The 23,749-nt window shown below is 46.1% G+C and overlaps 1 protein-coding gene across 1 annotated transcript; it reads right to left on the reverse strand.

The window, feature by feature from the left end:
- Window positions 1-226: 226 nt before the first annotated feature.
- On the reverse strand, window positions 227-23,713 carry PIGP (phosphatidylinositol glycan anchor biosynthesis class P). Its single transcript, XM_030202216.1, has 6 exons — window positions 23,490-23,713; window positions 23,207-23,303; window positions 17,564-17,636; window positions 12,220-12,338; window positions 2,563-2,713; window positions 227-913 (listed from the first exon to the last, which is right to left on the reverse strand). The coding sequence occupies exons 2-5, from the start codon at window positions 23,286-23,288 to the stop codon at window positions 2,574-2,576; spliced, it is 414 nt and encodes a 137-aa protein (XP_030058076.1). The 5' UTR covers window positions 23,289-23,303; window positions 23,490-23,713; the 3' UTR covers window positions 227-913; window positions 2,563-2,573.
- Between the last annotated feature and the right edge of the window lie 36 nt (window positions 23,714-23,749).

Here is a 23,749-nt window from a genome sequence, read left to right on the forward strand (position 1 = left end):
TCACAAGCCATGTTTCAGATTCCACAGAAGCCTAACCTGCGACAAGCATTCAACTCCTGCTTCAAGATGGTCCACAGAACAGACTCCCTTAGCTCCGTCCAACCTTTGGATACAGACCCAATATACACCATGACATTTGTAATGCTATCAATATACAGACTGATCTTTAAAACAATTTCAAGCCATAACTCAGGGCCCTCAGGTATTCTTGGCCAACACAATCAAGTGATTTACAACAATTTTTTAATATCATTTCCAAATAAAACTGTTGCTTGACATGTGCTTCATCACAGAAATGCAAATGAGGGGTGACAGATTCTGCATCCCTGGGCCCAGCGCCCCCTCCCCCAGTCCTGAGGGTGGCAGGTTCTGTGTCCCTGTGCCCAGCCCCCAAACAGTCCAATGCTGGTGCTGAAAAGGTCCTGTATGCCCAAGCCTTAGGGGCGAGGATGGGGAAGAAGATCAGAGTTTTTCATCAACTCTCTCGTTGAGAAGTTATCTATCGCTGGCTTTCACATGGCGATCAGTGGCCATATGGGGGGGGGAGGAGGAGTATGGATTGTTATGAGATAGATGAGAGAGGGATCTGGGAATCCCCCTGCAGAATTGGAAATTTACTTTTAGCTCTTAAAAAAGCACATCAAAGATGGTGCTGACGTCTATGTTACAGGAGACACATTTTCAATTCTTGCACAGCGCTTACATTTCACAGCTGCAACTCTTTCGTGCAGGGCTTCTGCCCACTGCTTTAAATGTTCTGCAGAGGATAATTCATTCTTTCACTCTTCTTGGAGCTGCTGATGTGTTCAGATTTTTTTGGACTGCACTCAACCATTATTTGAGAGATACCCTCCACACGTCGATTGCTTTAGTTCCCCAGGTCTATTTGTTGCAAGCGGTAGATGTCGAGGACCTGGGAGGGAAAAGGAAAATTATTTTATTTTGAAAATTGAGGTTGGTGGCTATTAAATGTATATTACAGATGGGTATCTGCAGAAGCTCCGTCATTTTGCAGTTGGAAGAATCAGGTGCATGCTCTGGCCTTGTGGGAGGCTTGACATGCTTTTGCCTCCCTTAAACACACACATTTGGGATGTTTAAATTAGTACATTGTCATCATTGGGTTGTGGTTTCCTGTTAAATTATTATTAGCATTTGTATAGCGCTACCAGACGCACGCAGCGCTGAACACCTGACACAGAAAGACAGTCCCTGCTCCATAGAGCTTACAATCTAAAAAAAATACAGACAAACAAGACAATTAAGGGTGAGGGAAGTACTGGATGAGAAGGAACAAGGGGAGGGCAATTGAGTAGAGGCTAGGAGCCAAAAGCAGTGGTGAAAAAGTGGGTTTTCAGCACAGATTTGAAGACAGGTAAAAAGATGGAGCAAGACGTACAGGCTCAGGAAGTCTATACAAGGCATAAGGTGCCGCGAGGGAAAAGGAATGTAGCCTGGAGTTAGCAGTGGAGGAGAAGGGGGACGACAAGAGAGATTTGTCCAGTGAGCGGAGTTCACGGGGAAGAATGAAATAAATAGACTACACTCATAAGGGATCAGGAGAGGCAACATGTGAGGTGGGGGTGGGGTGTCCTGGGGAGGGGGAGATAAGGATGTTGTAGCTGGGGTTCCCCCCCCCCCCCAATGAGTTCTGTCAGGAGACTAGAAGAAACCTGGAGTGGAGGAGTAGCTTAATGGTTAGTGCAGCGGGCTTTGATTGTTGATTTTAAACTCTGCCCTGCATTCTTATAGACAGTTTTTGTTTTATTTGTAGGCACCTATGTGTCTTTGCTTCGGTTCTCTGGACTGTAGGAATTGTGTCTACTACTGTATGATCATCATCAACATTATCTCCTATTAGGCTGGAGGAGGGTTGGGAGGTTTTGGGGGGAGGGAGGGGGAAGGGCTTAGGCATCAAATAGCAAAAGATGGATGACAGAATGTCTCCTGTACTTTTGTCTGTAACACTGCACTTGGCATTGACTCTATTATCCTCTCAGTACCCTTCTCCACCACCGCCAACTCCAGGCTCCACCCTTTCTGCCTCGCCTCACCCCATGCTTGGAACAAACTCCCTGAGCCCATACTCCAGGCCCCCTCCCTGCCCATCTTCAAATCCTTGCTCAAAGCCCACCTCTTCAATGTCACCTTTGGCACCTAACCACTATACCTCTATTCAGGAAATCTAGTCTGCCCCAACTTGACATTTCGTCCTTTAGATTGTAAGCTCCTTCGAGCAGGGACTGTCCTTCTTTGTTAAACTGTACAGCGCTGCGTAACCCTAGTAGCGCTCTAGAAATGTTAAGTAGTAGTTTTGCGCTTTTACATTGTAACTTGTTACGGTATTTATTTAAATACATTTATATCCCACATTTTCCCACCAATTGCAGGCTCAATGTGGCTTACACAATCTGTAGAAAAGGCTACAGTGCATGAGGAACAATTACACAGTTTAAAAGTAAGATAGTAAACACAACATTTGAAACAACAATATGTAAAGACCTTGTCACCAATTAAAAAAATTGTTAAAAAGTAAAAGTTCTGGATGCCCCTGTGTCATACCTGAAAAGTTTTTATTTATAACAGTCCCGGTGGAAATCGTTCTGAGCAGAGAGGAAGAGCATTTTGTTCACTTCACTGATGGGGATGTCTTTCAGTGCAGGCAGCATTTCTTCTGAAGACGGCTTGCTCTGCTGAGGTTTTGCATAACTGTCTGCAGAAAACACACCAGAAAAAACATGCTTTATCGCTGAATATATTCATAGCTGCTGCCCTCCCAGTGCTTGTGCCTGCTATAATATAGAAAACCCCTTAAAGTGGTTTATTCAGTAGCACTAAAGTGAAGTGCCAGAAATCAGTCTTTCTTAAAGCATCGCTACCAAACGTTCTAGTAACAACCAAAACTACGCTAGGATGTAAACAGGTTTTGCACAGCTAGAGCACAGCGGTCATGGATTAGGGGTGACAGAGTCCCAGTCACTGTCCAGTGGTGACATCTGGTAGTCGGACTTAAAGCTCATGATTGCTGCTTCCACAGGGATCCCCAACTCAGGGATAAACATAAAGGAATCCTGTTCAGAAGGACTGGATCCTAAGCAGTGGTGTACCAAGGGGGGGGGGGGGGGGGGGCTGTCCGCCCCGGGTGCACGCCGCTGGGGGGGTGCTGCGCGTGCCTGTCCTTCGTTCCATGCTCCCTCTGCCCCAGAACAGGTTACTTCCTGTTCCGGGGCAGAGGGAGCATGGAACGAAAGACAGACGTGTGCGGCACCCCCCCCCCCCCCGGCGGCGTGCACCTGGGGGGGGGCGGGGCACATCAGCGATCCGTCCCGGGTGTCAGCCCCCCTAGGAACGTCACTGATCCTAAGGAACTCAGCTGAGATTGGGTGGCAGAGCCGGTGACGGGAGACGGGGATGGTGCTGGGCAGACTTATTTGGTCTGTGCCAGAGCCGGTGGTGGGAGGCGGGACTGGTGGTTGGGAGGCGGGGATAGTGCTGGGCAGACTTATACGGTCTGTGCCAGAGCCGGTGGTGGGAGGCGGGGCTGGTGGTTGGGAGGCGGGGATAGTGCTGGGCAGACTTATACGGTCTGTGCCAGAGCCGGTGGTGGGAGGCGGGGCAGACTTATACGGTCTGTGCCAGAGCCGGTGGTGGGAGGCAGGACTGGTGGTTGGGAGGCGGGGATAGTGCTGGGCAGACTTATACGGTCTGTGCCCAGAAAAGGACAGGTGCAAATCAAGGTAAGGTATACACAAAAAGTAGCAAATATGAGTTTATCTTGTTGGGCAGACTGGATGGACCGTGCAGGTCTTTTTCTGCCGTCATCTACTATGTTACTACCAAAAGTTCTAGCAACAACCAAAACTACGCTAGGATGTAAACAGGTTTTGCACAGCTAGAGCACAGCGGTCATGGATTAGGGGTGATGGAGTCCCAGTCACTGTCCAGTGCTGACATCTGGTAGTCGGACTTAAAGCTCATGATTGCTGGTTCCACAGGGATCCCCAACTCAGGGTCATTGCTTCAATGACTGCAATAAAGCTGGGAGTGGATAATAGATAAAGAAACAAGAAAAGGGTGGTTGGTAATGAAGGGTCATAGTACACAAAGCTAGTGTTAGACATGCAGGGAACCAGGTTAAAAATCTAAGGACTCTAAGAAGCTCCCTCCCCCCCCAGGATCTCTTGCAGGCTACACCTTCTCTAGATTCAGGCAGGCTTGTGGTCCCCTTTGACATGGGTGCCCAGGGTATTTGTCCCGTTTGCCATCTGCTAATGCCAGTCCTGCTTCCAGCTGAGCCGAAGTACAAACTGAAGGAAACTTCTAGCACCTCCCCCAGCCCCTAAATAACCCCCAAGGTATGTTATGTGGTTAAATCTCTTTTTATTAAACTTGAGGGCAAAACGTACAAATCAATGGAACAATGTCCTAATAAATAAAAATAAAAATTTCCAATTCTTCCTAGAAGGGAAAGGGTTTGTGTTTTCTTGTCCTTCAGTGGGTTATATCCTATATAATAATACACACCTCCAACGTTCTAACCTGCCTGGGAACGTGGCTCCCTAGGAGATGGTCTGCTAGGCAGGCTAGAACGCACTGACGTCAGAGACGTCAGTGACAGCTGATTCCAAGGCAAGGGGAGGAGTAGGGAAACACCCCTGCCTGGGAATCAGCTGTCAGTGCGCCGCTCCCTGCCACTTCAGAGCAAGTGCAGGGAAAGGGGCAACACAGACCCCCCCCTCGCCATATCACCAAACCACCACCCCCACCCGACGAACATCAACAACCCCGCCAGGCAGGGGGAGGAGTATTCCTCTCCCTGCCTACGAAACAGCTCTCAGTGCCCCCCCTAGGCGCAACACCCAAACCCCCCCCTGCCTCGGCGAATCACCCAAGCCCCTCCCCCCCGGCGCATCACCCAAGCCCATACCCCCCCCCCCCGCCTCGGCCACACCAACCCCCTCGCCACCCGCAGCCGCCAACACTAACACTGTCCAGCCACTGCTGCTTCTCCTGTTGAGCAGCAGCGGCCTGGACAAAAAGAAAAAAAAAAAACATTTCAAACCTCAAACAGTGCTCCGTAGACGGCCAGCTGGCATTGGCTGTCATCTCTGCAGCTGCTCCTCCTCTCCCCTCACGTCACTGCCCCTGGAGGAAGACCCCGGAGGAGCGCAGCGAAGTCACGGTGGGGGAGGGGGGGGGAGGAGGAGCGGCTGCAGAGACGACAGCCAATGCCAGCTGGCTGTCTACGGAGCACTGTTTGAGGTCTGAAATGTTTTTTTTGCTTTTTTCTTTTTGTCCAGGCCGTTGCTGCTCAACAGAAGCAGCAGCAGCGGCTGGACAGTGTTAGTATTGGCGGCTGCGGGTGGCGAGGGGGTTTATATGCCTGAGGGGGGGGGGGTAGGGGCTTGGGTGATGCGCCGAGGGGGGGGGGGAGAAGCTCTGGAACTCAAGAGGGAGGGAGGTGGGATTACCTTGCTAGCGCCCGTTTCATCTGTTTCGGAAACTGGCCTTTTTTACTAGTATCATCATATTAGGATAATTTAGTACAGGTCTTACACTTTTCATTTATTAGAGTTAATCCCAAAATATTCTTTCTTCCAGAATTTCCTTATTGTCAGACTCCCCATGTAGTGGGCTAATAAGCACAGTTCATATTGCCTTAGTTGTTTGAAGTATTTTGAAGTACTTTTATTATGTTCTTTGTTAAATTCTGTGCTGTATTTTCCACAAAGACTTTCTTTGTAATTGTTCAGAAAAAAATATATATTTCACTTCATATATATCAATAAAAAAACAGCAAAGTAACCGAGTACAATGTCTCTTATTAGCTCTGCTTCCCACCCACCTAAACCTTCACCCTCTCATATGGTCTAACAATTTGAAAGGACAACAAACAGAAGAAGCACAACCTTCACAAATGATGAACAATATATTAGGTTTACCAGTGGACCTGATCCTGCTTGAGAATAATCCCCCCCCCCCCCCATTTCTAACCCACATCCCTTCCCCTTAAAAAAAAAAAAAAGACAGAAAATCCTTCTGCAGTACATAAGTTACAATTCAGTCAGAAAAGGGGGGAGCAGCAGGAAGATGGCTCAGGTACAAGGATATGTTGGAAGTGTATAAAGTCCCTGCTGCTCCATTTCCCCTCAACCGACCATCGTCACAATTTCAAATAGCCGGAAAAAGCTTGCACTCTTATAACTCCCTCCAATATGCAGAATGAACTTTAAAAGCTCCCCTCTGACCCCATCATCCCAATCCCAACTGCAGTTAACTCCTAAGAAACATATCCAAAGTAACTGTCTAGAGGGTCCACCAAGAACATTTATCATGGAGCTTCTTGCTCTCAGTGTGAGGGAAGAAAGAAAAGGATCCCGGACCATCAGCAATCTTTACGTTTACATATACCCCTCACTCCCCGAAATTCCAGCACATATAAACCCCTAAGGCATGCTATATAATAATTCTCACCTCCAACAGGATGTGCTTGGGACCGTGCCTGCCGGAAGTGGTCTGCTAGGCAGGCACGCACTGACCTCAGTGACATCAGTGACAGACAATTTGGCAAAGCAAAACAATCTGAGTGCTGGCCATTAGGACACAGGGTTGATAGGAGAGTTTTAAAAGACTGAAGGAACCGAAAGTGTTAAATGGGGGGAGGGGGGAGTTCTGAACGACTGAAAGACATGCAAATTTGGGACAGGAAAACAATCTCAATGCTAGCCATTAGCACACAGGGTACATAGGACAGTTTTAAAAGACTGAAGGAACCAAAAGTGTTCGGGGGGGGGGGGGGCAAGTTCTGAATGAATGAAAGAAATGAAAATTTACGAGAGGAACACAATCTGAATGCTGGGCATTTGTACACAGGGTAGATAGGACACTTTTTAAAAAAAATGAAGGACGTGAAAGTATTACATCTTGGGGGAGGGGTGAGGAGGAAAGCGGTGGGGTATCCGGATACTGGGCATTAGGGTCACGGGGGTACATAGCCTTTTGAAAGCCTTAAGGAACCCAAAGTGTGGGAAGGAGGAGGAAAAGGAGGGGAGGGAACGGGGTGAGGGGCATTAGGAACAGGGGAGGGGGCCCTGTCACACACTCTCATTCTCACACACACACTGTCATACAGACAGTCTCACTCTGTCATACACCCGCACATTCACTCTGGCTCTCTCAAACATACACACTCCCAGGAAAACCTTGCTAGCGCCCGTTTTATTCGTTCCAGAAACGGGCCTTCTTTACTAGTGTTAATATAAAGTGCACACTTTTAATCCCAAGAAAGCACAAAAACCCCCAGACAAATATAATATATTACAAAACAAACTTACAAAAAGGAATTCTAGAAATAAAGCTATGTGTAGTAGCACTACAGACATGATAAGCAGTAAAAGCATGATCGATGCCAGTGGATATTCTGAGCAATGAACAGAAAGAAGCTGGCTATAGGCTTCACATTCATGGATAAAATATCAAGTCCCCAAATCACTTAATGTATGGTCAGGCAGAAGCAGCCTCCTGGCTACAAAATGAGTCCAAACGGACTACAGAGACATTCTGACATCATCGTCTACTGCAAGTGTTCCCAATTTTTTTTCAGTTTACAGCACCCTTAATGTTTGAGCAATTTTTCGTTGCACCCCCCCCCCTCGGCCACATGGGTCTCTGCACTCCCCCCCCCCCCCCCCCGCCACATAGATCTCCCTTTCCCTGCAGCCCCCTCTTCCCAGAAAGTCCAGCACACCTTTCCTTGTAGCCTCTCTTCTCCCATAAATCCAGCATCACTCGCTACCTTCCTTCCTGCAGGTCCAGGATCACTGCCGCCACAGCAGTGCTTCCAGCTTACATTTTCAGTCCGTCTGCGATACACACAGGCACGCACTCCGAGGCCTTCTTAGTCTGCTGCTTCCGGCCCTCTCTGATGCAACTTTATTTATTTATTTATTTATTTGCTGCATTTGTATCCCACATTTTCCCACCTATTTGCAGGCTCAATGTGGCTTACATTACCGTATTTTTCGGACTATAAGACGCACTTTTTTCCCCCAAAATTTGGGAGGAAAATGGGGGATGCGTCTTATAGTCCGAAGGTAGCGTTTTTGGACCGCCGTCCCGTACTTATGCGATGCCGTGTTCCGTGGTGGTCTAGTGACGTCGGGGCAGGAAAGAGCCCCCTCTTTCCTGCCCATCGCACTGCTCTCCGTGCTCCTTACTGCTTCCTGACGGTCTCAGCGATATTTTGGCCATTAGGACACAGGGTTGATATCTCGCCGAGACCGTCAGGAAGCAGTGAGGAGCACGGAGAGCAGTGCGATGGGCAGGAAAGAGGGGGCTCTTTCCTGCCCCGACGTCACTAGACCACCACGGAACACGGCATCGTGTAAGTACAGGACGGCGGTCCAAAACTCGGACAACACGCACCGGAGCACCTAGGTTTTAGAGGAGAGAAAAAGGAAAAATTTTTTTTTCCTATTTCCCTCCTCTAAAACCTAGGTGCGTCTTATGGTCCGGTGCGTCTTATAGTCCGAAAAATACGGTATATAGCAATGGCATCACCATTAACAGAGTAAGAGGTTCAGCATATTCTTACAGTTAATGTACAAGAATAACAGGTAGGTAGGGTAAATAAAATGATAATACATAACATACAAGTGAGAGTAGGAAAAAAATGTAATGTTCAATAATGATAATATGATAAAATAATCAAATCAGAAGGGATCAATATTGGTTGGTTCTGGTATAGATTAGGAAACAAGTCATTAAGGAGGATTCTTTTTGTAAGTCTCTTTGAACAGGTACGTCTTCGGTAACTTCCGGAAGGTTGTCAAGTCGTGCGTAGTTTTTATAGTATTCGGTAGTTTATTTCATAATTGTGTGCAGCGGTAGGCGAAGCTAGATGCATGTATTGATTTGTATTTAAGACCTCTGCAATTGGAGTAGTGGAGGTTTAGGAAAGTACGTGATGAACTTTTGGTATTTCGTGTTGGTAAGTCAATTAGGTCTGACATATATGATGGGGCCTCTCCATGAATGATTTTATGAGTTAAGGTGCAGATTTTGAATGCAATTCGATCTTTTAATGGGAGCCAATGTAATTTTTCTCTAAGAGGTTTGGCGCTTTCATATTTCGTCTTTCCAAATATGAGTCTGGCTGCGGTGTTCTGGGCAGTCTGGAGTTTCTTAATGGTTTGCACTTTGCATCCTGCGTAAATGGAATTGCAGTAATCCAGATGGCTCAGTACCAATGATTGCACCAGCTTGTGGAATATCTCCCTTGGGAAAAAAGGTTTCACTCTTTTAAGCTTCCACATTGCATAAAACATTTTCTTTGTAACATTCCTGTTGCGAGGGCTGGACGCGGCAGAAGGAAGGCCCCGCAGTGCCTGTGTGAATTGCGGACGGCCCGAAAACGTAAGCTGCAAGAACTGCAGCGGGGGAACAAACAGGCAGCGGCAGATTCTGGACCTGCGGGATTCTGGACCTATGCGGGAGGGGAAAGTAGCGAGTGATGCTGGATTGTAGGTGGCGGGAGGGAGGTCAAGATTTGCCGCGGCATCCCTGAGAGTTTGCTGCAGCGCACCAGAGTGCTGCAGTGCACAGTTTGGGAAATGTTGATCTACTGTTTATATAAAGTGGATATTCGAAACCCTTTTGGCTCTGTACATATACTGTGCAGTTCTAGATTCATCAACCCGGGCTACACAGGGGTATCTTTAAAAAGTGTGTTGTGTGTGGGGGAGGGGGGTTAAGACAGGAAAAATACAGGATTCTATGCAATTTTTTTTCCAGACCCAAGCAAAGAAGGGGTGTATCCCAGATGCACCTCACATGCAACAGTCAGTTCCAGACAACTGGATGTAAAGGAGAAGTCCTTAGGATACAAGGCAAGGTGCCCCTATTCCCAGGGTTTGTGCTACAACAGAAAATCCTTCTTCACCTTTTTTAATGGATATATCAGATCTGGTAGGGAGAATTCACCAGAGAGGACCTACTGGATCTTCTCGTGCGCTAGCGATCACAAGAGAATATGTGTGGTTTTCTAGTGCCCATAGCTCATATTCCTGCAAGTACCAGACCATCGCACAAGTGAGAAGGTGGCTTTCCAACAGCACATTGGGAAGATGCATATTTTACATATCAGCACCAGGCACAAGATTGGGGGATGACAAAAACACTGAGTGGCTGAAAGGACTCAAGACAGACCATGCTGGGAACAGAAGGGCAATGAAGGAGAGAATTGAAGAAAAAAACAAAAAGTAAATGTCTCCACAATAAGGGGTTAAAAGAGAGCAATGCAAAGAAACAAAGATGTTGAAAGTGGTTTTCTTATACTGTTTTAACCTTGTCTGCTTAGCCCAGAATGCACTTCCTTCGGTGATCAGCAGTAACATCTACAGGTCCCAAAGGCAAACCTATTAGCTGAACGCTAACCAGTCCCACTGCACCTGAAGTGCTTAAAAACCACCCACATTTCAGTCACAATTTGAGAGGATCCGGTGAAGCTAAATAAAGATAGTTGCCTTTCTGACCCAGCAAAATCCCTAGAATGGCATTAATCAATTTATAACTCAACCAACTCTAATCTGAACATGCAATAATGCCCTTTACATTGCAAAACTTCCCCCTTTTTAAGAGCATTTCCTGGCACCTCGCAGTACACGTTAATGGATTCTAGCAGGATGAGGTCTGTCCTCTGATGATCTGACTCCTCACGGTCCACAGTTTCTGAAGTGGAGTGGAGGAGTGGCCTAGTGGTTAGGGTGGTGGACTTTGGTCCTGAGGAACTGAGTTCGATTCCCACTTCAGGCACAGGCAGCTCCTTGTGACTCTGGGCAAGTCACTTAACCCTCCATTGCCCCCTGTAAGCCGCATTGAGCCTGCCATAAGTGGGAAAGCGCAGGGTACAAATGTAACAAAAATAAAATAGAAACTATTGGACATTCTACATGGAATGTTGCTACTATTGGAGATTCTACATGGAATGTTGCTATTCCACTAGCAACATTCCATGTAGAAGGCTGCGCAGGCTTCTGTTTCTGCGAGTCTGACGTCCTGCACATACAGACTCATAGAAGCAGAAGCCTGCGCGGCCACATTGGTGACCTGCAAGGGCCGACTTCTATATGGGATGTTGCTAGTGGAATAGCAACATTCCATGTAGAATCTCCAATAGTAGCAACAGTGGAGGAGTGGCCTAGTGGTTAGGGTGGTGGACTTTGGTCCTTGGGAACTGAGTTCGATTCCCACTTCAGGCACAGGCAGCTCCTTGTGACTCTGGGCAAGTCACTTAACCCTCCATTGCCCCCTGTAAGCCGCATTGAGCCTGCCATAAGTGGGAAAGCGCAGGGTACAAATGTAACAAAAATAAAATAGAAACTATTGGACATTCTACATGGAATGTTGCTACTATTGGAGATTCTACATGGAATGTTGCTATTCCACTAGCAACATTCCATGTAGAAGGCTGCGCAGGCTTCTGTTTCTGCGAGTCTGACGTCCTGCACATACAGACTCATAGAAGCAGAAGCCTGCGCGGCCACATTGGTGACCTGCAAGGGCCGACTTCTATATGGGATGTTGCTAGTGGAATAGCAACATTCCATGTAGAATCTCCAATAGTAGCAACAGTGGAGGAGTGGCCTAGTGGTTAGGGTGGTGGACTTTGGTCCTTGGGAACTGAGTTCGATTCCCACTTCAGGCACAGGCAGCTCCTTGTGACTCTGGGCAAGTCACTTAACCCTCCATTGCCCCATGTAAGCTGCATTGAGCCTGCCATGAGTGGGAAAGCGCAGCGTACAAATGTAACAAAAATAAAATAGATACTATTGGACATTCTACATGGAATGTTGCTAGCAACATTCCATGTAGAAGGCTGCGCAGGCTTCTGTTTCTGTGAGTCTGACGTCCTGCACGTACGTGCAGGACGTCAGACTCACAGAAGCAGAAGCCTGCGCGGCCACATTGGTGGAATAGCAACATTCCATGTAGAATCTCAAATAGTAGCAACAGTGGAGGAGTGGCCTAGTGGTTAGGGTGGTGGACTTTGGTCCTGGGGAACTGAGGAACTGAGTTCAATTCCCACTTCAGGCACAGGCAGCTCCTTGTGACTCTGGGCAAGTCACTTAACCCTCCATTGCCTGCCGCATTGAGCCTGCCATGAGTGGGAAAGCGCGGGGTACAAACGTAACAAAAAAAAAAAAAGGAGGGCTCACCTACCTGTAATAGTGTCTGTGGAGTCCAGTGGAGCTGTGCTCATCATATTTATACCAAACAGCATGATGTAAGCCAAGCCCAGAGTAAGCAACAGGTATACAGGCACCGCAAGTGCCCAGTACCTACAAAAGAAAGGCCGTATTTAGTGCCGTAGCAGGACACACAGTAAAGACCTAGCAGAAAAGGGCTTCTACTTAAAGAGCAAGTCACTTACTGTCAAGCCAAACAAATGCACTACCCAAATAATTACTTTTTAGACAGCGCTGCGTACGTCTAGTAGCGCTATAGAAATGATAAGTAGTAGTAGTAGATGGACTCTTATCATCTTAACTTGAAGAGGGCTCCCTGCGGCAAAGCAGCTATGGCGCACCGTGTCTGTGGGGGGAAACTGGGTGGTCTGCCAGTATCACTGTTCTGTTGCTGGTACCACCTGCAGCTGCAAGGAGAGTCTTCCATGGCCAGACAGCTCAGTTCACTATCAGCGTATTCACCTGGCCAGGCAATAAGCCATTATGAATTTGCAGAAGGGGGCTTTTTCCTTAAAATCAGACATAACCAACCATTCAAGCCTGCTTTGTTGTGCATCCCTCCTAGGAGGAAATTTTACAATTTTGTAACAGTTTCACCTGGGCCACAAAACACAGTTCACCCTAGACCCTAGGATTGGCTAGGAGGTGGTACTATTGAGCAAGGCAAAGACTCCCTCCACATTGGGACTACGAACGCTGCCTCCACAGTATCCCCTGCCTTAGCTGGTCCACATATCAAACCCAAATCTGCTGCGTGGCAGTGCACAACATTTACCACAGAGCTGGACCCCACTCTTACCATATTTTTATTGCTTTTACAAACTTAAAAACATCCACTTGTATCCCCCCCCTCCCCTGAGACAAGCCATTCATATACAAGCAACAGAGCAAGACAAACAGAACAGTTTAAATAAAAAAATATAATGGGATGCATATTTGTGACCCATGCATTACGGTCTAAAACAAAATAAAATTCTTCCAGCACTGGCTTTTCCCTTTTCCACAACAGAAATGAACCTCATTCCCATGCTTTGATCCTGTCAAATTGAGTTTGATTCCCACTGCAGCTCCCTTGTGACTCTGGGCAAGTCACTTAACCCTCCACTGTCCCATTTACAAAAAGAAATACCTGTATATAATATGTATACCGCTGTGATTGTAACCAGAGAAAGGCGGTATATGCAGTCCCATCCCCTATCCTATCCCTACCAGGTCAGGTCAAGGGTCCATCAAGCCCATTATCCTGATCAGGGCTGTGGACTTGGTACACCAAACCTTCAACTCCTACTGATAATAGGGTTTAAATTTGTTTGTTCAGTATCCAAAGTACTGGTAAATACAACTTTAGATCCTGGACAAAGATATAAAAATGAAGTTATCATCATCCTATATGATAAAACTCACCCTCAACGTTCTGAGGACACTGACGTCACTGTCAGGTCCTCTGGGCACTTCCTTCCGGTTCGAAGCCTTCGTGGTGGTGAAGCAACCGAAAACACAGTGTTGCGGCCCCGCCCTCGCGTCAAACGTGATGATGTCGAAAGGCGGAGCAATGTCAGCAGATTGAAGGTGGCGTGCCGAGGTCCGCAACAATGGCGGACGAGCGCCGACGGTGTGAGTAGGGAGGGAGGTCCGGAAGGAAACCGTGCTAGCGCCCGTTTCATTGCCGCAAGAAACGGGCATGTTTTACTAGTATATTATAATATTGTAAGTTTTTATTTTGAAGCTGAGTCGGAGTTGGTACATTTTTACTAGTTCCACCTCCACAGCCTTGATTCTGTTTCCAACAACCCCTAAGTACCTGGCAGAGTCCCAAAAAGTGGAAGATTCCATGCTGCTTAATCTCAGGGATAAGCAGTGGTTTTCCCAGGTCTACTATTCATGGACATTTCCTCCAGATTGTTGTTTTTATGAATTGTGTATATTAGCTTGTGATCTGCTTTGCACAATCTGGAAGGCTGAAAAGGCAGAATATAAAGTTTTAAACTGGAAAGCCTCCTATTTTTATAATTTTGTTGCTGTGCCCTTTCTATTTTATTCTTTACTCTCAGCATCACTATTCAGCATTTGTTCCTGAGGAAGCCTTTTGTCGGGGTGAAACGGTGGCCCCCCGTTGAACGCAAAAGTGACAGTGCTGGATTAAGAAAACGAAAATTAAGCTAAGTGCAGTTCTTTGATGATGCGTTAATTTTTTATTGCTGAGAGAAGTAGTCAGCAATTTTGCTAATTGAAGTAAATTTTGGTCAATCTTTAAAAGCATAAAAAAATTTAATTAAAAAAACGTCTTTGGAGTTTTTATAGCCCAGTGATAGAAATCAAGCGCTATTTACATGTATGTCCATACCATGTAATAGAGTTCAAAACCATCGGCAATTTGCCTTTGGTTTCTGAGGGCTTTTCTCCAAATGATGATTCAAAGCACCGCTTCTTTGAATGATATTAGCTAGTTTGTTCTTCACATTATCCAGTGTTTTTAAATATTCTTTTTTTATTTTATATCATGTTGTATTTGTAAAGTATGCAAATTGCAAGTGCATTCTGTTTCTTTTCATGTAATTATTTGCATTTATTATTGTTTTTATAAATATTGTTTTTGTATTGTTTTATTTGTAGACTCCTGATGTAGGCCTTTTGGCCGAAACACAATGTTGTGTCGCGTCGATATACTGTTTAATAAAGTTTAGTTCATTTTCACTGAGATCCAGTCTCTGGGATTCCTGGTTTTTTACCCACTTCTCTGTTATTTTGTATTTATCCGTGGGACTTCTTTGAGTTCTCCACGTTTGTGGATTCTCTATTCCTTAGTATCAGATTACCTTTTATTAACTCTAGCATATACTGCAGTTTGTTTGCTCTTTGGATTAAAATCTCAGCCAAGTATTTTATTTTTCATTATGACACATTTCCACCCCGCATTTTCCCAAGAAAGCTTAGGTTCAATGCGGCTTATGTAACAAATGAAGAAGCATTACAAGACAATTAATATTTATTTATTTATTTATACCATTTGTATCCCACATTTTCCCACCTTTTTGCGGGTTCAGTGTGGCTTACAATACGAGTTAAATGATGGAAATACAATTTGTTACAGATTGGTTATGGATTACATTGTGCAGAGTTATGCGAGACAATCGAGGTGTCGTTAAGGAATGTAACAATGGAACACAAACATTGAAACGTTGGAAGGAGACAATGGGAGCTTAAAGGGCGATCATCTATATATATAAAAGGCACTTTGAAGCCTCAAGCCGGAAACTTGAGGCGCCCGAGATATCCGGTTTGGCCTGCAGGCTCCAGTCACTGTAGCTCCGCCCTCGCGTCAAAACGCGATGATGTTGAGGGCGGGGCGGCCCTCGCGTCAAAACGCGATGACGTTGAGGGCGGGGTGGCCCTCGCAACCACGTCACTGAGGGACGAAGAGGTGTGCAACTCGGAACGGAGGGGGTGTATGCAACTCGGGAGGGAGGACGGGGGGGGGGGGGGGGGGATTACCCTGCTAGCGCCCGTTTCATTTTTGCCAGAAACGGGCATTTCTTACTAGTAAGGCATAAAGACATATGGAGGCTCATTTTCAAAGCACTTAGCCTCCCAAAGTTCCATAGAAACCTATGGAACTTAGCCTCCCAAAGTGCTTTGAAAATATGCCTCATGGTATACATATTTCTGTGAGAAAAGGTATGAGTGATGTGAGATTACGGGGGATGAGAGTTCAGAAGTGGATGTATGATGCATTAATGAACAGTAAGTGTGGACTTTATGAATACAAGAATACAACTATTAAAAAAATTATTTTCATACTAGCTGAACACAGATCTAAAGAAGTGGGGCTTTAAGTAAACATATAATCAACTGAGTGTCTGATATACTTGGATAATGAGTTCCAGAGTTTGGTACTTTGCTAAGAAAAATTAGCATTATGGATAGTTTTGTAGGTTAAGTTTTTATAACTTGGGAAATGTAATACGAGATATTCTCTAGATGAAGAGGTGGCTTTTCGTGGTGATAACTTAATGAGATCTATCATATAAGATGGTACGATATCATAAAGAATCTGATGAACAAGAACACAAAGATTCTTAAGGAGATGCTTTAACGTAACGCGACGATCTATATATAAGGCGGGCAGCCGTGTTTTGTGCAATTTGTAATTTTCTTAGGAGACTCCGCTTAATACCTGCATAAATTGAACTGCAATAGTCAAATTTAGTTCAGGCGAAAGACTGATCTTAAAAAGAATGGGCTTAATCTTTTAAGTTTCCACAATGAATATAAAGACATTCGAGATTACTTTGGAAATTTGGCAAGCAAAAGAAAGAAACTTTAATTTCTATTGAACTTGCAACCCTTGGTTTTCAAGACCAGTGCTCTAATCGCTAAGTTATATTTGTCAATATTTTTGTTTCCACACCCTTTGTTTGTACAGTTCACCTCCCTTTAGCTCTGGGAGGGGAAATTAAATTAACTGAGCACTGACATGCCAGAAAAGAAAGAACAAAAACATTTAAATACCTCACAGTCACAGGTAATGCAAATTAAGAAGCCAAAACAAGATGTCACAGGTAAAAGGATTAAAGAGTACATTCAGAAATAGCATTCGAAAATATTGAGCCTCCTAAGGGGAGGTGAAGGCAACAACAGTAACAATTAGAAGTGACCAGGGAGAAGCCTGGAGGACTCCTAGCTGCAAAGAAAAAGCTGGCAATCAACTGGGATCTTTGGTACCATAAACAGAAAGTAACCTGAGCAGACTAGGAGGGTCTCAGGGTTCTCATCTGCTCTCAGATTCTGTGTTTTGACTCTTGAGGCAGCTCTCCTGCTGAACTTCTGTCTGAGTGGCACCTGTATGCAAGTTTTGACCGGAGCACCAAAGCAATGGTCCTGATTTATTTAGATTCATAATGGTGAGTGGCCAAGCACGAGAAGCTTTCACCAAGCTCAAATACCAGATGTCCTCAGGAATCAAACTAAAATCTGAATAGAAGGGCAATAAGGACTGCAGTGGCGTTCCTAGGGGCGCTGACACCCGGGGCGGATCGCCGACGCACCCCCCCCCATGCAGCGCGACCCCTCCACCCCGGCGAAAGAACCCCCTCCCCCCAGGGTGCACGCCGCTGGGGGGGGGGTGCGCCGGTCAGCGTCGTTCGTTTCCGTGCTCCCTCTGCCCCGGAACAGGTTACTTCCTGTCCCGGGGCAGAGGGAGCACGGAAACGAACGACACTGACCGGCACGCGGCACCCCCCCCAGCGGCGTGCACCCGGGGCGGACCGCCCCTCCTTGGTACGTCACTGAAGGACTGTAATTTTGCTTCTTACACTTACTTTTGAGGCCAATATGTAAGCCCTAAGGAGAACAGCCAGAGCTCAGGGACGTAGGCCCATATGAGGTAAAGAACTGCAAGAAAGGGAGAAAGAAAATCACGCATCAGTTACACCCATATGCATTCACCTAGTAAAATCCATGTCAGGTCTGACCTAACAAACAGGCTTGGCCATTGATTCCCAAACCTAGTCCTGGAGGTACCCCAGCCAGCCAGGTTTTCAGGATATCCACAATGAATATTCATGAGACAGATGTGCACGCAGTGGAGGTGGATGATGTATCTGGGGAGTGTCTGGGGTCGTGTGAGATGACTGGCTGGAATAAGTTTTATTCTAGACATTTAGAGAGTAATAATGAAAACGCTTTGTGAGGGGAAAACAACACTTTTTATGCAGAAATCAGGCCTTTGATTGTTGCCCAACCTATTGATGAGTAAAAGTATGTATACTGTTGAACAATGAGTAGCAGTGGACCGCTTTATCCACTACTGTGCCCTCAGATAACTGTTACACCCAAGAGGCGGTCATAATAAACAACCGTTAGTGTGAAATGGCGCACTTCAATCATTGGGCAAAACTTTAGTGGAAATGGTGCAACCAAAGTGCTAAATGAGTGTATTCAAAACTCTGCAACATAATACAAACGCGTAGCCAGGCCATCTTAAAGTCCATATAATTCCACGCTACTAGCTTAAAGGGGGGCAGACTCAAGAAAAATGTCAGGAAGTATTTTTTCATGGAGAGAGTGGTGGATGCTTGGAATGCTCTCCTGCGGGAGGTGGTGGAGAGGAAAATGGTAACGGAATTCAAAGATGCATGAGATAAACATAAAGGAATCCTGTTCCGAGGGAATGGATCCTCAGAAGCTTAGCCGAGATTGGGTGGCAGAGCCGGTGGTGGGAGGCGGGGCTGGTTGGGAGGCGGGGATAGTGCTGGGCAGACTTATACAGTCTGTGCCAGAGCCGGTGGTGGGAGGCGGGGATAGTGCTGGGCAGACTTATAAGGTCTGTGCCAGAGCCGGTGGTTGGGAGGCAGGGCTGGTGGTTGGGAGGCGGGGATAGTGCTGGGCAGACTTGTACGGTCTGTGCCCTGAAAATGACAGATACAAATCAAGGTAAGGTATACACAAAAAGTAGCACATATGAGTTTATCTTGTTGGGCAGACTGGATGGACCGTGCAAGTCTTTTTCTGCCGTCATCTACTATGTTACTATGCTAAAGCCGTAAGTCTTTGAAAAGAACTCTAATAGCTTACAGTTTAAAAGGCTAATATAAAGCAAAAGCATGTTACTTAGCTTTTAAATCTTGGAGTTAACGTCCAGTCAGTGACAAGGCTGCTGAAGACTGGAGGGTGCCAAAGTAGAATATAACTAAGTCCCCCTGACTACGCGGGTTTCAAACTTTCTTCAGGGACTCGGGTGATGGCGTTGTTCTCCATAAGAGTTTGTCTTCACCTGAGACCCTGAAGAAAGTTTGAAACCCGCGGAGTTGGGTGCGTAGACAGGGGGGACTTACTTTTGTTATAGTCTACTCTGGCAAGCTCCAGTCTTCAGCAGCCTTGTCGCCGACCGGATGTTAGCTCCAAGATTTAAAAGCTAAGTAACATGCTTTTGCATTATATTAGCCTTCAAACTCTAAGTTATTGGCGTTCTTTTTAAAGACTTTGGAATTAGTTTTAGGATTTTAAGCTAGTAGCGTGGAATTATATGGACTTCTGTTGGTCTGGCTACGATGTTGCACAGTTTTGAATATACTCATTTAGCACTTTGGATGCATCATTTCACTCTATTAGCAGTCGTTTATTATGACAGCCTCTTCGGTGTAACAGTTATCCGAGGGTATTTCTCTTATTATTTATTAGATGTCTTTTTTCCCGGTTTTGTTTTTGCACATTTTGGTTTTACCAGTGAATTAAGGGATTTTTCCATTAAGTGTTTGGTTATCCACTACTATGTGCTGTCAGGGTCCTATGTAAATAATTTAGATTAAATGGTCTTTTAATTTTAAATCCAAATTCAAGACCAATTAGGTACAGGTGTAGCAGGTATTGCCCTGCCCAGAAGAGCCTGAAATCTATTTTATATCTAACACTGTAGACAGTTAAGCCACAAGAAATTGGTCTGTAACCCTGACTTCCATTGAATCTCAGCTCAACAGCGGGCTACTCATCCACTCTTCCATTTTCTGCTTCTGCATTCCATAGCAAGGCTCCCTCCCAAGTCAGTTCAGACGATTGAAAGGCTAATCTAGTTCTTCCTTTACCAAATTGTATACGTTGGCTTGCAACTAATTATTAATGGGACAAAGTATAACACCATGCATGCAATGGGGCAAAACAGGGACTAAACCCACCTTGCCAGTCGATCTGGGTGAGTTAAGAGCCATATTTTCCACTGAAGGAAATCACAGGTCTATGTTTTCTGCTATTATAAATTGTATAGTCAGTCAGGGTGAAATAGAAAGGAATGTGGGGTAGTGTAGCAGCAAGTATTCAGTAAAGGCCACGAAATGAGATGGTCACTTAGATGTTATTTAAATACTAGGAGAAAAGGCCCGTTTCTGACAGAAATGAAACGGGCGCTAGCAAGGTTTTCCTCGGAGTGTGTGTGTTTTACAGAGTGTGTGTGTGTGAGTGTGTGATACAGAAAGAGTGAATGTGAGTGTGTGTGACAGAGCGAGAGTGAATGTGTGAGTGTGTGTGACAGAGAGTGAGTGTGTGTGTGAGAATGAGAGTGTGTGCCAGGGGCCCCCTCCCTCCCAGTTTCAGGGTCCTGCCGCGCCCCCTCCCTCCCAGTTTTAGGGTGCGCCCCCCTGCAAGTTCCAGTGTCCACTGTCCCTCCCTCCCTCCCTCCCACCCACCCAGTTCCAGGGTCGTTTCCCCCCCTCTCCCCCTCCTCCATCCCAGTTTCTGGGTGCGTCTGGCCCTCCTCCAAGTTCCAGGGTCCGCCCCCCACCTCCAAGTTCCAGTGTGCACTGTCCCTCCCTACCACCCTGTTCCAGGGTCGTTTCCCCCCCCCCTCCCTCCATCCCAGTTTCTGGGTCTGCCTGGCCCCCCTCCAAGTTCCAGGGTCGGGCCCCCGCCAAGTTCCAGGGGCCACCCAGTTCCAGGGTCGTTGCCCCCCCCTCCCTCCCTGTTCCATGGTAGTTGCCCCCTCTCTTTCCCTCCCCTCCAGCCACCCACCTGCAACGTGGTGAAGCTGACTGCGTGGCTGAAGTGAAGGGTTTTTATTTCCTTCATGTTCGTCGCTCTGTAACCATCTCTGTCAGCCCCGCCGCCCTCGACGTCAAAACGTGATTTCGAGGACGTCAAAACGTGATGACGTTGGACTTATCAGAGGCGCGAGGGTGGGGCCGAGAGAGATGGTGACAGAGCGACAAACCTAATGATCCTAACGAACCCTTCACTTGAAGCCACGGAGTCAGCTTCAGAACCTTGAAGGTGCCTTTTATTATAGTAGAGAAAGGGGATGCATCTTATGTAAAATACGTAGCACATAGTATAGCTCTATCATACAGGTACAAACTAGTTTTGAGCAGAATTTGTTTTCAAGTGTGTGAAGATGTGAGAGGTCATGTATTGACCTCCTCATCTACCCCTTAACCAACTTTTACAAACCACACGTCTGGCCTGTATCATTTTATGCACCTTCTGCCAAAATGGATAGTGCTAGAGGGTATCACTCATTGGTGAGAGGCAGTTAGCAAGATTAGCAAGTGTTATGTTATTAATCGGTATTATGTTTATGCACAAATGAGCTATGTATGTATTATCCTGGGTTGTACTAAACCACAGTATTATAGCACTATATAAGAGACAGCACAAATCTTGTAGGTCAGACAGAGAATCTGATTGCTGAATCCCTGTCTCTCAGTGCCGATACAACAAACACTGTTTCGAATTGCTCAGGGATACTGGGTACCACTTTGTACCAGGTAAGACATTTGTTCTTACTGCATGAGGTGGTGTGTGGCTGGCTTTTCTCTCTGGTTCCTTCAAGTGCCTCTTGATCTCCCTCTTTGCTTTCCTCCTGCTACTGTAAAGTCAATATAGCATTATAACAACTGTGAAGGCGGTTTATTTAACTGAATAATTTGGCCAAATACTTCTGCTTCTACTTTTGATATTTCCATCTCACTGCTAGAAATTTTTATGTTCTAATCTCAGTGTTTCATTCAGGGTTGTTTCAGGAATACCCTTCTTTCCAGTTTGAAGGCACCTCGAGCCCCCTCTGGGTGATACCCCTCTTTCCTGGTAGAAAGGCTCATGGATCTGTCCCATTACCATCCTCATCCTACCACAATACAATCTTTATCTTCAGCTGCCCTGAGCCCTCCTCCCCCAACCCCCAGTAGCCACCAATACTGCGCTGAAGGAGGGGATAGAGCCAGTGTTTTTTTTTTTTGTTACATTTGTACCCCACGCTTTCCCACTCATGGCAGGCTCAATGCGGCTTACATGGGGCAATGGAGGGTTAAGTGACTTGCCCAGAGTCACAAGGAGCTGCCTGTGCCTGAAGTGGGAATCGAACTCAGTTCCTCTGTTCCCCAGGACCAAAGTTCACCACCCTAACCACTAGGGAGGCGGGGATAGTGCTGGGCAGACTTATACGGTCTGTGCCCTGAAGAGGACAGGTACAAATCAAAGTAGGGTATACACAAAAAGTAGCACATATGAGTTGTCTTGTTGGGCAGACTGGATGGACTGTGCAGGTCTTTTTCTGCCGTCATCTACTATGTTACTATCTCCACCTCCTACTACAGAATCAGAAGCCAACTGTTCACCTTCTAGTTTCCTTGCTCCAGAGCAGCTTCAGCCCCTGGGAGTTGGAAGGAGGAATCAATATAAACTACTGTTCACCCTCTTTAATATTCCACTATTAGTTTTCCTTGTGATCATGAGGGGATTCAATAGTGGACACCTGCTGATTCCTCTCCCCTCCTTAGAAATCTGATCTGACGTCCCCTCCTAGTTCTCCTGCCATGTGTGGGGTGTGTGTGTGTGTCTGTTGGGGGGGGGGATTTACTTGGAGGAACTTTTCTGCATTTCTACTACTCGCCCCCCTCCTTCCCTCATCTCTAATCCACTGACGAAAGCATGTAGAAGACTACTAAGGGCAGCATCTGTGCACAAAGTACAATTTTCTATCAGGAGGGGTGTGGTGGTCACCACAGAGCCCCATACGAGAATTCTGCGGGCACAGTTATCCTGCCTTTTACCTAGATGGGCGTGGTCACCGCGGAATTCGAGGAAGGTAATGGTATATGCAGTACGTCAGTTTAGTTAATTATATTAGGGCTAAAACTCATAGCGAATTCATGGGGGGGGGGCCTCTGTCTGTTAGCAAAACCAGCCACTTACTGCGAGCATAGGAGCCAACGTTTCAAAATTATTGGGGGTGCTAAGCCCAATGGAAATGACCCCATCCATGGACACATACAAAGAATTTTCTCAATATTGGGGGTGCTCAAGCACCCACAGAGTCGGCTCCAATGACTGCGAGCATTTTTCAAGGGCGCCCTTTAAGAAGTCCCACAGAAAAGCAAACGGATCAGATCACAGGATAATGGGGTTTAGGGGCCGAAATCTGCAGTGTCACAGTTATGCTCTCATATCACCGTTTAAATAGCAGTGCTCGTACTTACTAAAGCCAAACTGGGAGCTCAGGAAAAGAACAAAGCCATAAATAGCTCTTTCTGGCAAAGGCGATGGTGAATTTTCAACCATGGCGTTCTTCCTTATCTGCAGACAGAAATGTATTTAAGCAATATTAGCAGTTGTTTCTTAAAGCCACAGAAAAGAATACATCTTTATTGCTATTACTTTCTGTTCTTGTGAGTGAGCTCGTGGCTTTTTTTTATGTAACAACATCTGGATCTGGCCTGGGTATCACGTTTGTAAGGTCTATAAGGAATGTTACGCTCTCACCTGTTAAGATGCAAGGAAATAGAGAGCTCCAGAGCCCACGGCCCCCACAAAACCACTCTACCTAATACTACATCCAACTTTGGGGGGAAGCTTGATTATTCATGTTAGCCAATCACTAAACTCCGAGTTGTCTATGCGAAAAACGCTGATAATTTGTTAGGGGCTGACTACGGCACCTTCTTGCCTGCCATTTTTACTAGTGGAAAAATAATTGTGATGACGTAATTTTCGGGAAGGACGCGATGCGGACCAATGAAAAA

This window comes from Microcaecilia unicolor, chromosome 4 (genome assembly GCF_901765095.1).
Source record: "Microcaecilia unicolor chromosome 4, aMicUni1.1, whole genome shotgun sequence".
NCBI classification, from domain to species: Eukaryota; Metazoa; Chordata; class Amphibia; order Gymnophiona; family Siphonopidae; genus Microcaecilia; species Microcaecilia unicolor.